The sequence below is a fragment of the Xyrauchen texanus genome, chromosome 34 (assembly GCF_025860055.1).
Source record: "Xyrauchen texanus isolate HMW12.3.18 chromosome 34, RBS_HiC_50CHRs, whole genome shotgun sequence".
Lineage (NCBI taxonomy): Eukaryota > Metazoa > Chordata > Actinopteri > Cypriniformes > Catostomidae > Xyrauchen > Xyrauchen texanus.
In genome coordinates this window covers 17,122,007-17,139,591 of record NC_068309.1, presented here as the reverse complement: position 1 = coordinate 17,139,591, position 17,585 = coordinate 17,122,007, and the positions used below count along the sequence as shown (strand labels likewise).

The window sequence follows — 17,585 nt, the reverse complement described above, 5'->3', positions numbered from 1 at the left end:
GAGAGAATAAAAAAAAAGAGCTATTCTTCTAAAAACTTTGTGTTCAGGAGAATAAAAAAAGTCATACATATCTGGGAAGGCATAAGGGTGAGTTAATGATTTTTCAGAATTTTAATTTTTGGGTGAATGATCCCTTTAAAATATAAAGACTTCAGTCCATAAGTGTGAACTATTAATACAGAATTCTTGCAGTTTTGCTGCATTTCAAAGTCAGAGAAATGGTGAATATTATGATGAAATATAATACAAGGAAAGTCAATTTAATTTAATCACAGTATTTAAAGTAATGTGTGTTTTAGTTACTTATTTTACAAGTTAAGAGATAGAGTTAAGAAAAACATAATACAGTAATAATTTACTTTATAAATGACATTTATTTGAGTTTACATAAGCATAATTTACACAGGGTACATTATACACTACTATTTAGCAATAAATGGAGTTCACATAATTCACAGATCGATATGGTGTACAGTAAATACCATTACATTGAGGTCTGTTTAGCTATACATTTGTAGGCCATGATGCTTGGGCCTTGTCAACCAGCGAGTCCTTATCATCAAAATTATTATGAACAAAGTTAGGGGCTGGTATGTAAGAGTCCTGCATTTCCAATGTGAGCTCTGGTACTTGTGAAACACCGACCGATTCTGGCAAGGTCATATTGTATCTAAGGTTTTCAGTAACTGAGCTTAGGTTCTCAATACAAGGCCACAATAACGAAGAGTACGAAGTGACTGAAGGGGCATCATCAGGTGAGGATGAGACAACTGTTGATTCAGATGTACTCTGATAGAAATTATGTGCAGGACACACTCTGGAGGTATGGCTGATGAGAGCATGGCTATCTCCACTTTCTAGTGACGTTGAAGGATGCTCTGTACTGTAGGCCTCCTGAATCTCACACTTCATATACCCTTCAATCAGCGGGGAGCAATAAACACCCTGTAAACAACAGAACCTTTGTTGAACATCAAGTCTTAAGACAGTGGGTCTCAACTGGTGGTGCTTGAAGACCCAGATTATACATTGGAGATCAAGCGGCGACCCAACACTACCAAAACTGTTTATCATATAAAAGCAGTGTTGGGTGTAATTTGATTATAATAATGTAGTGTAACACATTACATTTTAATTTCTAGTGATCAGATTACAGTTACTGACTTTCAATAAAATGAATTACTTTTAGGTACTTTACTTGGGTCATGCATTTCTGAAACAGTACATTTACCATTTACATTTATGCAGTTATACATTTTTTTTTTTTTGTGCGTGTTCTCTGGGAAACAAACCCATGACCTTGCCGTTGCTATTACCATGCTCCATCAATCGAGCTATGGTAACAACTGTATTATTTATGCAAAATTCAAAACATGAATAATGTTCATGTGTACCTCAGTTTTTGTTTCTGTGACAGCTGATGGGCATTCACCCTATTGTGAAATTAACTCAAAAGTTAAGTAATTACTAATGTGATTACTTTTTCGTTGAAATTATCAGTAAAGTTGGGATGCACCGAAATTTCGGCCACCGAAAATGGCATTTTTTGTTTTGGCCGAAAGAGAAAAAAGGCCAAAAATATGAGCCGATATATATATGCCTCCCTGTCCCTCAGTGCTCAGGTTTCACTCTTGATCGATCTAATGATAATCACGGTGCTGCCAAGCAAAGGCCGATGTCAGCTGTGTGGAAATACTATATAATACTAATAAGCAGTACCGCCGTAACCTATATGCATACTACGCAGTCTGCTTAGGGCACCAACTCCCTAGGAGGGCACTATCTTTACCTAGGAGAGCACCAGAAAGTCCACTGGGTGCCCTTCCTCACACGTTATACGTTATTCAACGACCCGAAAGCAGTTGCGGAACACAGTCGATCGCTTCACGCTCATATTACGAACGCGACAATCCTCTTGACTACTGGCGCATGATCAAAGATCGCTTTCCATTGCTTGCGTGGTTTGCACACAGGTATTTATCTGCCCAAGCACCAGCACAGAGAGAGACTATTCAGTGCAGCATCTCATGTTCTTGAGTTGCCAGAAAGCTGAGCAACTTTTGTTCTTAAAGAGAAACCTGCCACTTTTACTTAAATAGAAAGCAGTCCAATTTGCTGTGTGCATAGCAAATACATTAAAATTTGTTTAGTCATTTTCGTAGTGCCACAGAAACAGAGAGTTTACAGTTTGAGAAAATTAACCATTGAATGGCTTACTAATAGTTGTCTTTGCATATTAAGCTGGGATAGAAGAATGTATTTTAACGCAGAAAAAGATACATACTTCAGCTTTAATTAAAATAAAACATTAAAATGTATTATTATTATTTAGCCTATTTATTACATTTATTCAACCATTAATATACTACATAAAACCCTGTATTTAATGTAATAATGGGTCGACTTCCTCTTCCACTGCATAGTTTTTGTCTGAGACTCTATCAGAATAGACCTGCAACCAATTTTAAGTTGGAACCCTCCAGTTAAAACCACTTCCACATCTTAGAATGAGACTTTTCACATTATAGACCGTATTCACAGTAACGCAATCTTTGACTGGAACGAAAATAAGGATGTGAGGGATAGACTTACCGTCTTTTCAATGACATGTACTGTATAAAGCTATTTTCCACACCTTGTCATCTGGAGTTTTTTGTCTACTGAGATGTCAATTCTTTCATCAGCGGAACGATCCAAAATCAATTTAAACAACTGTACAACCCATTGAAGAGACTGTAAGTCTATCCCGAACAGCCTTGTTGTGAATAATGTCTATTGTCCCACATTACTCTAAGCAGACTTTAATTAAAAAGCAAAAGCATATTATTGGTAATGACATTTGTGGCAGTGGTGGCTCAGCGGTTAAGGCTCTGGGTTACTGACCAGAAGGTCGGGGGTTCAAGCAACTGACCCCAGCTTAGCAGGGATATGTGAAAAAAAGAATTTCACTGTATATATGCAAATGTATAATGTGACAATAATAATGACAGGAGTTATAACTCACCTTTTTAGTCCATCCCCCTGTAAGTTTTGGTTCTGGAATATCTGGATATAATATTTCCTTTAACCTAAGGATTTTTAAGAGTGAAGTTTTATTCCAACACATCAGCAAAATATATTTAAATCTAAGCATAGTGAATTTTCTTAGACTGAACAACATGTACAAAAATAACAGTGGACAATTTCCTTACCACTTTCTCTTCCTGAAGCAAAGGATTGTAATGATAATGAAGACAAGGGCTGCTACGCTGGAGCCCACAACAGTGGCCACAATCATCTGATGAGCTATGCAGATTTTGTCACGTTACTCAAAATGTTATAAGACGGTTTTACAGTATGTACACAGATACAGAATATATTTGTTTATTAAAAGGTGCACTCAGTAATATTCATGTTTATGTTGCCCTGACTGCTAGTTGCATAGATGCAACAACAAAGAAAAAACAGAAGTTACCGATGTCAATTAAGAAATGTGCTATGATACTGTAGGTCAACCATGATTTATTTATTTAGTGAATGAATGCTTCTGATTACAAGGGGTTTGAGCCAGTACTATTCATCTTGTCTTATGATCTCAACATGGCAGTGCTAATGAATGCACACCCAGGACCATGTAGAAGCAGCTTTTTCTCTAAAACTAATATGACTTGAGACTTCATTTCATGTGAGTGCACATCATTTTTTTAAAAGATAAAATATTTTCAAAAGTATTTTCTACTAAACTATTTCTTTATTTTTAATAGATTTAGAAATAAAAAAAAATCTGAGTACACAGCCATTACTGCAAAAAAATATTATAAGTTTCCATAGAACCCAATAATGTGAAAATGCACACATACTGTTTTTTTCCACCAGGATACTGACTGTGGCGTTATCACCTTCTCCTGCAGATGTATAGGCACTAACGTTGATAGTGTAGGAGCCTGGATCTAATGTCAAACTAACTGTAGGTTCTAAAAATGTAAACAAAGTATGTTTATTTGAAAACCATAATATTGTCAGTAAAAACTGTGAATGTCATTTAGGAAGTGAACACACCCCTTGTTGTTTTAGTATTGATAGTTCTTTTGGTATCAGAGTTGAATATTACGAGCCTGTAACCCAGTATGAAGCCTCCCTGCTTGCCAAAGGGCACTGTGTTCCAGGACAGCACAAGTGTTCTGCCTTCCCGTTCACTTCTCAGGTTCTGAATTTTCTCAGATGGTCCTGAAAATAGAGGAACCAGAAAGTACAGTAAAAATGACAGAACAAATAGAATAAAAAAAGGGAACAAATCTTTGAACAATGAAAACTACAAAAAACTAAATTGTTTAGACAGAACTAATGATATTTTCTGCATTTAAAGGCTACACAAAGTACAAAGTAAACAGAATCAAAACATGTATTATTTGGAAGATGTTGGTCTAAAAGACAACATGCTTTTTTTAGGAACTTTGAAAAAAAAGTCATTTTGTAGTCCAGCAGTCCTTACGCTGCTCTATAGCATAACCCTCTCTCCTCTGCAGAAGCTGTGGGGCACCAGCAGTGCAGGCATAGACTGAGATAGTATATCTCACCCCTGGCTGAAAAAACTCTGTGAAAGAATTATAGAACAATTAGAGTAAAGAAAAAAGGTATATTGTAAAAATTACTATAAAATTAAACAAAATTGCAATTCAAGGGTGGCATTTTTTGAGGATTAAAATCTTCTTCTATTGTTCATAAAATAGTCTTGGACAAAATCTTGTTCTAGTTTTGTCACCTTCCCTTAATTCTCTTCATTCTTTATTTAATCTAGAAGTCTAAAAGAGGACTACAAATTATACTCTTATGCATTTATTAATTTAAAGGGATAGTTCACCGAAAAATAAAAATTCTCTCAACATTTACTAACCCTCATTCCATCCAAGATGTGTATGACTTTCTTTCTTCTGCAGAACCCAAACAAAGTTCTGGTGACCAGAACTCCAAAAGCTCAGAAAAGGAGATAAATTCAGCATATAAGTAATCTGTAAGACATCAGTGTTTCAATGTCTTCTGATGCGATCCAGTTACAGTTGGTTTGGGTGAGAATGGACAAAAATGTAACTCCTTTTTCACTATACATCTGGTCATTGCTTCAGAATACAGGAGTCGTGTGGATTACTTTTATTCTGACTTTATCTCCTTTTTGGAGCTTCAAAGGCCTGATCACCATTCACTTGCATTGTATGGACGTAAAAATATTCTTCTAAAAATAATCATTTGTGTTCAGCTGAAAGAAATTCATACACATAAATGCTGAGGTTTTGGGTGAACTATCCCTTTAATGTCACCTAATGTAATCTAATGATTGTTTTGTATTTTTTCTCACTATTAAATAATCAATCATTCTCTGTGATCATAACATTTTGCTCCTGCATTCACAGACAATACTCCAATACCTTTAACAGTACACACACATATCACCATTCAAATAAAGCTGCTTTGAACTACAGTTACAGCTCATTATTATTGGTTGACCATTCCAAATGTGTATGAAGTCTGTTTATCTTCCTCACAAGATGTCAATGAATTATTCTCTGTTGAGCAAACAACACTAATAAAGGATAAAGTCAAAATAAACTGGCTGACACCAATACTAAAGTACGTGTGAGTGAATGACGACCTTTCTCATTCTATTTGCTCCCAACTGACCTGGCGGAATCCAGGTGCTCAAGTGACCGGATGGGATCTTCCTCCATTCATCTGCACAACGTTTTTTACTGTAGGTTGGAAACCAGTCTACAACATAGCCACAACTGGAATGGGAGCTCTCTTCCCAAAACATTGTAAAGCCACCATTACTGCTATTGATAGGGCTTACAATGACTCCATTGTCTATGAAGAGAATTATAAAATAATTTTTAGTTTAAACAAGACTTTCAAAGCTTTAACCCATTTAAACTCAACCCTTTTAACTTTTTATGGCTCACCAGGAAAGCTTGGGATGGTGATGCTTGAAGGTGGAGAAAGACCAGCCGAGTTGCTTGCTGAGACTGTTATTATTTGATCCCCTTTCTCATTCACAGATGTGAGATTGTGGCACAGTGGTGTCTCTAGTCCTCTGTGGATGGTGTTTCTCCACTTGTTTTTGGAGTCACTTATAGTAAGTTTATAGCCCGTTATTATCCCATTACTTTGTTGTTTTGTTAGAGGCTTTAAAAAAAATTATAAAATATATATATTTATTTGTTTTGATTTAGCCACAAAGTACAGAGAATATACTACTTCTATGATATTTTGGGAACTGTTTTAAGTTTTAAAACGAGGCACTACCACTGCCACTGTATTGAGAAGACGTACTGCATATTCATATTGTTTCTCCTAATGAAAGTCATAGAGTTTTGAAAACACATTAGGGACAGTACATTCATTATTGGGTGAATTGCAGTCAACTGCAGTACCAAATACTTTAAACTGCATGTAACTTCCATACAATGTATGTATTTTGTACCCAATATTGTGTGTATCACTGTCAGTCTCAAAATCACAATAGCTGCATTGATGCTAGCTGCTAGCAACAGTCTGAAAGCACATCTGTGAGGCATTTCTGACAGTTTTCACATTGAATAGCACTCACAAAGAGGAGATCTTTAATTTCATGTTGTGTTCATCAAGACTTCCTAAAAACTAGCTTATTTTAAACTTGGCTAATCTCTGAATCTGATGCCAAGTGACTGTTTTGTGGCTCTAGTGCAAAGTTAAAGTAGTTTGTTTATTTAAGAGCACTTGAATTGACGTGTCTAGCTTAAGGTACATCATTGGGTTGCACTGTCTTGAAGGAATAGATCAACAAAACATGTATCATTCAGTGATTCCCACAGGATTTTGTGAGACTATGGGGGGTGGACCTCTGATCCTCTAGGGGGGTTTGGGGGCATGATCCCCGTAAGAAAATTTAGTAAATTTTAAAGTTAAATACTTCCATCTGGTGCACTTTGAGAGCAAAATTAAGAGGCTAGTGTTGTGCTCTTGTAAACAATTTATAGCTCTTAAAGCTGCAGTAGGGAACTTTGAAATAAATTGAACTGTGAGAAACAGCGCCCCCAATTCTTCCCCATATACATGATGCTCTTGACCACCAGCCAGGGTTTAATTGACAGAGCCAAGGCCTGCCTCGCCAAAAGCAATTGGCTAAAATAACTGGATTGACTCTACCCAACCCACAATTTTCACTCAGAGCTAGAGTCTGTGGTGCTAACTAATCTCTCACAGGGCCTTATTTAACTTATATACCATCTCTCTTCCTCATCTGGGGTTTGAAATATTTTTCAAACCCCTCTTAAAATATTTTTGTATGCTCATTCTGAAAAGCGGGGTAAAAACTAGGGATGTCAGTTTCAACTTTTTATCTTATAATGTTACCTCAGACTGCTAATGATAGCTAGCTAGTGAAGCCGTAACCAGTGTAACATTATGCCAATTGACCTAGTAACACTAACGTTAATTTATGTTAATCATCATTACATTTACATTTATGCATTTGGCAGACGCTTTTATCCAAAGCGACTTACAGAGCCCTTCTTACAGGGACAATCCCCCCGGAGCAACCTGGAGTTAAGTGCCTTGCTCAAGGACACAATGGTGGTGGCTGTGGGGATCGAACCAGCATCCTTCTGATTACCAGTTATGTGGTTTAGACCACTACACCACCACCAAAGATTACCTCCTCAAACAAATAACGATAGACGGATCAAGGAATACTCCAGTGAATATATCTGCGAGTGTGTGTGGGAGTGCGTGAGTTTACAGCAGCGGGTGAGGAGCTGACTGGTGAGCGAGAGAGAGAGCGCAAAACACAACATTTAATTTTCAGTTCATTATGAGACCGTGGCAGGTCAGATGAGACTGTGGCGGGCCGCCAGAGTTTAGTCAATTAATGAGAAACACTGATATCCTAAATAAATCCTTTAAACTGCACGTACCTTCCATACAATGTATGTATTTTGTTCCCAATATTGCATCCAAATATCTACATCTTCTGGAACTGCGGAGAGATCATCAATGCGACAACATAAAGTGAATCTATATTTTGTAAATTGCTGTATGTGAATTGCTTTTCTTTAGTTACCTACAAGATAAAAAAGAAGCTAAATATATATATATATATTTATATATACACACACACACACACACACACACACACACACACACACAGAATAATTTTTAAAATTAATTAATTAATGACACTGGACAAAAAAATTATGCTAAAGCCTAAATAAATTCTGATGTTTTCATGCTAATGTATACTCACTGTCCTCTTTAGTAGAGAAGTCAGTCATTTTACTCCAGTCACCCCACCTGTAAAAGTGCTCATTAGACCCACATTGCACTTTAGCTGTGTAATGAGCAGAGGGCTGCAGATCTAAAAGGATAACTGACGAAAGTCCCAGTCCATGAAAGGTTACCTTTGTGAGACGTAAAAATGTATAGAAAATTGTTGAGAAACATTTTAAAAGCATGTAAAAACATAAAAAGGGGATACAAGTAACAACACAAACACTGAATATCTGACATAGAATGGATGTTCATTTTTGTGAAAGATAATGACTGATAAATCCAACATTGTAAATAAATCCATTGAGCTCCACTTGACATGTCATTGGAAAGGAAGCATAATTTTCCATGTTCCAGCTCCATTGAAGAGTGGCATTTCTTGCATGAACAGCACGGGATTGTATGTTCTTGGGTGCTGTAAGCCAAACTGTGCAAGAAGGAACAAAACTTTAAATGAAAAAAAATAAATAAAAATAAAATAGATCACAAACTATCCAATTTAAGTGGTTATGCAGTATTTTAGATTCATACAAACATTTATTTTATTTTTTTGCACTAGCAGCACCAAACGTAACTCAAAAATAATTGAATAAATAATACACATCTCCTTTAAGATAAATGGTCTGTTATACCTCTGTGTTTGGGGTCAGCTGTGTCAGTGATAGTCTTCACACCAAGGGGATTTGTGGCATTTAGAGTCCAAATCGTGTCATTTTTTTCATGTAGGACACATTGATCAAATTTACAAACACTAACAAATACAAAACATTTAATCATGAAGGAAAACTTGAAACATTATATTGTTCATTTTTACATGATTTACACTGAACAATTTGTCATGATTCTCATTGCACATAATGTTGGATGTTGATGAGCATCCATGTGTGTACTGTACCTTCCATTCAGTGTGTAGATGGTTTTATTATCTCCTTCCAGATGGGTTTTTCGACCACGTTCCCATTGACACACCACAGAGCTGAGATCCCGTGTCACACATGTAAGATTCTGGTCATCTGGGGGATCTGTAGTATTCATTGAAATTAGATATTTTTGGCCAGAGGCCTATGACATCATGAATCTAATCTAATCTAATGCAAATCCAATAAAAGTGTACTACAGTGTATATTTGGTATATACAAATAAAATTGGAACTAGTTTGTGTTTAAATGATTCCATCATAGACACTTAGTATTGCAATATATATATATATATATATATATATATATATATATATATATTTTTTTTTTTTTGGTTTGATAAAAATGTATAATAACATTCAGTTTGATTAATACATACTTAACCAAAATTATTCTTAAAAGATTGTATACATTAGTATATGGGAAGTTAACAAGAATAAGCTGATAATTTTTTCTCTTATTTTCCCATTTTCAATTTGTCTGAATATCAAAGAACAGATTTGACCATAAACCTAAAATTAAATATTCAAATTGTTTTTTTTTAACTACTATTTTGTCAATAGTTTTCAAGTCAATCTCTTGGGGATAATTGAAATGAGCCCAAAGACATTTTTAATGCTTTAAACAACATGTGTATGTACAGTATATACATATTCACACACTTAGTTTCATTACATTTCTATGCTTTGAATTTGAGCTGCATGATTAATTTGTTAAAAGATCCCGTGTGTTTGTGTCTCATGATGAATGCAGCGAGATTCTGCGCTGTTCTTAAACAAAATACCCCTCTTTAAGTGATATTAATACAAACACAGCTGTTAATGAATTACAAGAGTGTAAACAGATGGGATTAAATCTGTGCTGTCTTAATTGTCTTAAAAAGCAAACACAGATGTTAATGTATAAGCAGACGGGACGAATTCTTCAAAGTGTTAGACCTGTGTGATGTCTAAATGTATATAAGTTTTAATGCTGTCTGTTATAGGCATTTAGGCATTCTTACTGCACCAAATCAGTATTACTGTAGCTCTATCACACAGTAAAGGGTGTCAGTTATTTAAGTAGTTTCATTTTGCATTATTTTATAATGTTTTAATGTTTAATTACTGTTGCTGAAAAATTTAAAGCACTGTTTACTCTGTTCTCTATTTAATTACTGGCTCTTAAATGAATCCTTTAAAAGCTTGAAGCATTTTTACAAGAGATACTGAAGGTAATATTGTTTTATTTTAAATTGTTAATATATATTTATTGAAAAAAAAAAAATGAGTAAAATAACAGTGTTTTATTGCATATTTGCCTACCAGTGCAAAACGAAGTTGTCATAAAACGGTAATGAAGCTTTCCCGCTCGTTTTGCTTTTTACTTAGCATGTGAGAAACAGTCTAAATCCTTTCATTTATTTTATTTTTTGCAGTTTTTTAAAAGAATTATAATTTTTTTTATTTGTTTTGCAATAATAACAAGGTGCTGTTTAGTTTATAACGTATTCATTGCACCCTCTTGTGGACTCAGAACTGTTTAAATATATATATTTGATTCACAACTTTATTGCATTTTTTGCAAAGATTGAGGTAGAGAACATTTAGTCAGAATCTCTAGTACATTACATATTACTTTGTTTAGTACCTTTATGTCCAGGTTTTGTAAATCACATAACCATTTTTTTCTTCAGAATCATGAGAGAATCAATCGTGATCTTTACTCGAAGCAAAAATAAAATAAAATCATGATTCTCAATTTTCCCAGAATCATGCAGCTCTACTTTGATTATATATGATTAATGAATAACCTTTTTGGCATTATGTGACCTTATTATGTTTGCAATGTTATTAATTTATAAAAGTTGTTATAAAGAAGGGGTTTCATTCATTCCAGTATGTTTGGGTTTTATTAAGAGGTAAACAAATTAAAATAATGCAAACAAAACCATTGAAAATTGAAATAATTACTTTTTTTAGACAGACCTAATAAATCCCAGTGGCTTCATCAGTTGTAAAATTGTGAGAAATTCCTATATGTGGGCAGATGGTGCAGATAATCCCATATGTGCATGGGCAAAATATCCAAAAAAGCTCTGACTAATCTTCAAATAATTCCCGTTTTCCATTAATAAATTCAACTTTAATATTTTAAAATTATAGTGTCAAGAAAAAGTATGTGAACCCTCTGGAATTATCATGAATCCATTTTTTAATAGGGCCTACATCCAATGGTTGAATCGAATTTTTAGAGATTTTAAGATATTCAAATTGTATCTCAAATATGGAAAATGAACACCTTTCCTCACTATTATGTTTAAATCTGCTTTAACTAATGACACACTAATTATTATATTGTTCTCTTAGATATTAAATACATCATTCAAAAATTCACAGTATATGTTGTAAAAAGTATGTGAACCCCTAGGCCAATGACATCAACTCAGTTGAAGGCTCCAGATAAAGACAAAATCCAGTTAATGAAACAATGTTGGAGGTGTAGGTTAGAACTTTTAATATGCAATCAAACATTTTGAATTTGATTTTCAACAGAAGAATCTGCAGACGTAGCTTAACTAAGGTTAAATTGTTTGGGAAGACCATGAATCACAACATATGGTGTAAAAAGGGCACCACATACAAACTTAGTTTCTATGATGTAATGTCAACAAACCCTAAAACAACTGTAAAAATTATGATTTAAACAACTTTGCAGCTCAAATAATACACAAGTTTTAACAGAAGAATTAATGTAAGTGCTTTTGTAAAATTATAAGCTTCACATTTCTGTGTTTAAATCCTCCACAATTTGGCTGCAATCACTGCTGTCGCTGTAGCTAAACTTGTGTTGAACCCAGAACATTCCTTTAAATCCAAGGGTTCACTTACTATTTCCAAAACAATGTGAATGTTTAATGAGATGTGTTCAATAAAGACATGAAAGTGTATAATTGTTTATGTGGTGTTAGCTTAAGCACATTGTTGTTTGTGTATACTTGAGACTATTATGACCAATTAAAGCAGAAAACCAACTAATTCCAAAGGGTTCACATACTTTTTCTTGCCACTGTATGTCAACTTGAGTTTTTGAACTAGTTATATACATACCATTTAAATTAACCAATCCATATTGGACATGATTCATTTACACTTACAGCCAATAAATATTGTGGAGCCCCCATCATCTAAACATTGTATGTTCTCTCCTCCTGATCCAGAATGGGTGTTGAAGTGAACCGGATTTGTGATGTACGTCCTGTTGCTGATACGGATTGTGAAAAAAGAGGAACTGAATGATTGAACCTCGTCTGTCTTCAAAATGCAGCAGAATGTCACGTTGCTCCCAACCAGAAAAACTTGGTTATCTGGATAGACAATTGTTGTTTTGGCAGTTTGATCTTCTCCTGTTATTTCATGGGCAAAACAGTGAATTAGTTGTTTATCAGGCCAGTTTAAACCTCAAGTTCCTCACTGGGGCCTGAGAGACCCCAAGACAATTTTAATAACTAAAATGTATATTAAATTAAAATGTACATGAATAAATTAGGTTGATAATATTACTTTTCCTTATCCTATGTGCACTGATTATAAAAAAAAATGTCAAACGTGATAAGATGTTTTATTACTTATGCTTGGGGTCTAAGAGACCCCAGATATATATATATAAAAAAACAATTCTGTCATTTTCTTGTATTTTTCTACAATATGTTTTCACTAGGGCAAATTGAGTCCAAACAAAAATGATACAAAAATGGAGTCCAGATAAATTGTGCACATCTGCTTTGTGGTAAAATTTTAAGATACAGCTTCAATAATATCCGACCAGTGGGATTTGATTTAGCCAGAAGAACACAGTGGAAAATAAGACATTCATTTTGAAATGAGTATTTTTATCATTTCTATATGAACATCATTGCGGTCTCTGGAACCCCATACATAAAAATTATAAAGATAATCTCAACATAACATGGTTAAACGTGCATAACAATATCTCTTTTGTGGGCTCACATTTGTATGACATTTGGCCACAAACCTTTGTAAGTGTTTAAAGGTGTCCAGCTGCTGGTCTGATGCAGATCTCGGCGTCTAAATCTGACCGAATGGGAGGTGCACTGCAGTGGTACAGATGAGGTCCATTTCCAGTGATGAGGGACTGCTGAATCTGGCATCACCTGTATGGTCTCCTAATACAGCATTTTACAACAAATTAATTCAGGCATATTAGTCTTACTTTTACCATTATAGAAATATTGTAAAAGATCAGCTGCCACATACAAAGTGAACGGTCCGCATCTGTTCGGTGTGAAGGACTTCAATGTCATAAGTGAGTTTCTCTGGTTGATTATTTTTAGCAAACTCATCTCTCCATGTAACATTCAGCACCCATTCACCTTTATCAAATGTGTCACTTTTATCTGGATACACTGTCACCTCTTTTACTGGAAGTTGGTTTCCTTTTGATACAGAAAATATAGACACATAATTATATAAAAATTTTGAACAGGAACTGTGACTCTGTGGAATTCAACAATTCAAATAAGGAGTAATTTATTATTAAGAGTTTACCAATAGTTAAATCTTTATTGGAGAACTTTTAAAAAGTGAAACATGTCCATAGTTAACCAGTGGTTACTCTGCAAGGACACAATGTGTGAACATGAGGGGAGCTGACCTAAAGGAATAGTTCACCCAAAAAGCATAAATCTCACATTATTTACTCACCCTCATGCCATTCCAGATGTGTATGACTTTCTTTCTTCTGCAGAACACAAATTAAGATTTTTAGAAGAATATTTCAGCTCTGTAGGTCCATGCATTGTAAGCAAGTGAATGGTGACCAGTACTCTGAAGGTCCAAAAAGCATATAATTGGCAGTATAAAAGTAATCCATATGACTACAGTGGTTCAATCCATATCTTCAGAAGTGATATGATAGATGTGGGTGAGAAACAGATCAATATTTAAGACATTTTTACTGTAATTCTACACTTTCACTTCCACATCCAAATTCATGTGTTGAAGTTACTTTCATTTTCAGCCACCTACTGGTTGGGGCTGGTCAAAGGTGGCGATTTATAGTAAAAAAGGACTTAAATATTGATCCGTTTCTCACCCACACTTACCATATCTCTTCTGAAGACATGGATGGACTTAACAACAGTAGTCATATGGATTACTTTTATGCTGCCTTTATGAGATTTTGGACCTTCTGAGATCTGGTCACCATTCACTTGCATTGTGAGGACCAACAGAGCTGAAATATTCTTCTAAAAATGTTCATTTGTGTTAAGGAGAATAAAGTCAGTCAGACACATCAGTTGACTCCATTTGCATTAAAGTCATTGCACAAATGGCTCTTAAAAGATATTTCTGAGAAAAGGTTGTTGTTTGAAGATAACATTTAGTTTGATACATTTAGTTTGATATATACACTGATTTATAAACATTACAATTAATTCAAATAATTTCTCAACAAATACACTAAGCTCAAACTCACCATCCTCTTCTGTTTGATCAATCAGAGAAAGAAGCAAAGCACATAAAAACCAGACTGACATGGTCTCAGTTCAGGAAATTCTGGATGATGCCTCCATTAGCAATTAGATCCGCTAGAGAAACAATAACACTCTTATCCATTACGCATAGCTAAATGACTAAATAAGGTAAACTGTTAACAACTCACAACTCAAATGGGAATCAATCTTTATTTTTTAATGGCCTTTTAGGTTTTAATTTAAAACATTGTGTAAAAAGTGGATGGAGAGAAAGAGGAGATGAGATCAGAAGATGACACAGGCCAAATTCAAACCTTCATTACCAGAAATATGTGTGTTACACACTACACCACAGCCCCCTCCCCTAACATAAATGATCATATTAAAAATAAAAATAAATATATTTGTTCTTTGAAAACTACTGTTTTTGTGTGTGTTTGTGTGTTTGTGCATGACTTTATTGGACTGTTGACTATTGGAAAACTCAAACAATGAAAGGCTAAATGTCAGTTGTAGAAAATACTGTTACAACCTGTGGCTATGAAAATGAGTAAACAGTTTAGAGACCACAGATGGTGAATGAACAAGCTTTGGTCCACACAAATGTACACATAATCAATCGATGTTTATCTTGTCCAAGAGATAAACTCACTTTCAACTGCACCAAGAACAAATACTGCAAAATTTACTTATTCAAAAACAACAAAAAATAAATAGTCATCCAACGCTCACAGTAATAATGTCAATGACTCCAGGGACATCCCATGTTCATCAATTTGATACAACAATAAATAAAGTGTGGTGCTTTTACAAAGGAAAGCTGTCACTTATTATCACTGATGTGATTAATTCAGTTTGTTTCAATACATGTCCAAGCTGCATGCTCATATTTGCATTTAAAACTTTAAAATATAATGTATATAAAACTCAATTATTATATCGACAGCCAAGGAAACACTACACTCAAAAAATATTTTAGCCTATTATTATTATTATTATTATTATTTGTAATTTATGCATTTAAATATCATAACAAAATTCCATCAAATTGAAGTGTAATTTTATTTTTTTAAATATATTTAAAAAAACAACTAATCATTTTTATTTTATTTTGTTAAAGGTTACTCAATTCAATATGATGAAATTCTGTTGTGAAATTTAAATGTGTAAATCTTTAAAAAAAAAAAAAACAGTTTTTTTTTTTTTTTCAGTTTTTGTCTTTTTTCAGTTTTTGTCTTTTTTCATAATATTCCTGTTCCTGATGCCGAGATTTGATTATACATGAGTAGATCATCACTTTCAGTTCAGACAAAGAAGGCTAATCATTCTTAATAGATGATGTAATGACCGTCCCTGGGTCAAACTTTTTTCTCCTGAAATAAAATATTTTACTAATTATTCTACAAACACTGAAGGGATATTTAACCATGTTGCATGTAAAAGACAGTTTGATGATGCCTTTATGTATTACAGCAAAGCTCCAGTACATTATACATACAAATATGGCCTATACGCCACGTAATCTTATCTTTAAAAGAATATTGACCCCTTGAATAAGACAAACGACTGACCAAATTCACTGCCCATCTCTAAATCTGTGTGATCTCTAAATTCGATAACAGGTAATAATCAGGTAAATCACCAAAGACAATCATAGAAAATATTAAAATATTTTACTAACTTCATTCGCGCAACCAGATAAACTTTTCCAAAGACTGAATAAAATATAAACAAGTTTGATGAGCAGTTAACAACGTTAAGAAAACACGTTTCAGGGGTCACTCATACCGAACAGGCTCTTGCGCTGAAAACCATGTGTGTTCGAGACGCGTTTTTAAAAATATGAGTTTCTATTCTTGTTTTAAATGACACTGCGACTAAAAAACTTCGCGTGACGTTGAAAACACAGCGGGCGATCGCAACGGTCAAAGCGCGTATTTACATATAAAATTCAACTGAAAACTTCGATTACGGACGAAGAACGCTTTTGGTTTAGGGACAATCACCTACCTGAGTGAAGAAGACGTGTTTCTCAGCCGCCACCACCACGGTAAAATTTTATATCTTCCTCAATTTATTCTCGTACGTGACAAGCAAAAAATTGACCCTAAAACATTATAGCTTAACCGAACTGAATTAATTCTGAAGTGAGGGAGCAGATGAGCGATCACGTGTAGTGGGAGGATATCGGTGGGAACGTCCGTGAAGTTACCAGTAAAGAGAGTCTTTGGAAAACGCATCCAAGACAAGTACATATACAGTACATGTATGAGCAATTGTCAGTTGATAGCAGCGCTGCGTTACGTATCGACGATGTTCCAGGGAAGAGCAGTTGCACTGAGAGTAATAGTGTCCCTTTCCAAAAATATTAAGTCAAGTCAAGTGGTTTTTATTGTCGCTCAACCATATACAGTTAGTACAGTACACAGCGAAATGAGACAACGTTCCTCCAGGACCATGGTGCTATATAAAACAACATAGGACAAACACAGAACCACATGAGACTACACAGACTAAATAACATTTCCACATAAAGTGCACGTGCAAACGTGTGCAAAAAAGTACGGGACAGTACAATAAATGACTAAAAAGAACAGGACAATAGGCACAGTGAGAGACAGTGCAGCACCGACCAGTAGTAGTACACATTTGAAATCGAGTAGTGCAAAAAGATGACACTTTCTAAAATGCTAAAGGTAAACATAACATACTATGAAATAGTTTTCTATGGACATAGTAGCTATTGAGGTAGCAGTCAGGTATAATGTGACAGATAAAATATAAAGTGAAAGCTTCGACCTATCTATAAAGTGAAAGCTTCGACAATATCAGTCGAATATCAGTCGAACCCGAAACGTGTTTTCTTAACGTTGTTAACTGCTCATCAAACTTGTTTATATAAATTCAGTCTTTGG

The 17,585-nt window shown here is 34.6% G+C and overlaps 1 protein-coding gene across 2 annotated transcripts; it reads right to left on the bottom strand.

Annotated features, from left to right (window-relative positions):
- Positions 1-354: 354 nt before the first annotated feature.
- lifrb (LIF receptor subunit alpha b) lies at positions 355-16,952 on the bottom strand. Of its 2 annotated transcripts, XM_052103983.1 has the most exons (18): positions 16,681-16,952; positions 14,673-14,784; positions 13,451-13,629; positions 13,209-13,359; positions 12,331-12,579; positions 9,173-9,299; positions 8,910-9,028; positions 8,565-8,704; positions 8,255-8,408; positions 7,926-7,987; positions 5,934-6,156; positions 5,656-5,838; positions 4,472-4,573; positions 4,039-4,206; positions 3,840-3,953; positions 3,192-3,285; positions 3,005-3,068; positions 355-945 (listed from the first exon to the last, which is right to left on the bottom strand). In XM_052103983.1, the coding sequence occupies exons 2-18, from the start codon at positions 14,731-14,733 to the stop codon at positions 505-507; spliced, it is 2,631 nt and encodes an 876-aa protein (XP_051959943.1). In that variant the 5' UTR covers positions 14,734-14,784; positions 16,681-16,952; the 3' UTR covers positions 355-504. The 2 variants fall into 2 exon arrangements, with proteins under 2 accessions (XP_051959943.1, XP_051959944.1); XM_052103984.1 differs by lacking the exon at positions 14,673-14,784 and having other exon boundaries at positions 16,681-16,951.
- Positions 16,953-17,585: the final 633 nt, after the last annotated feature.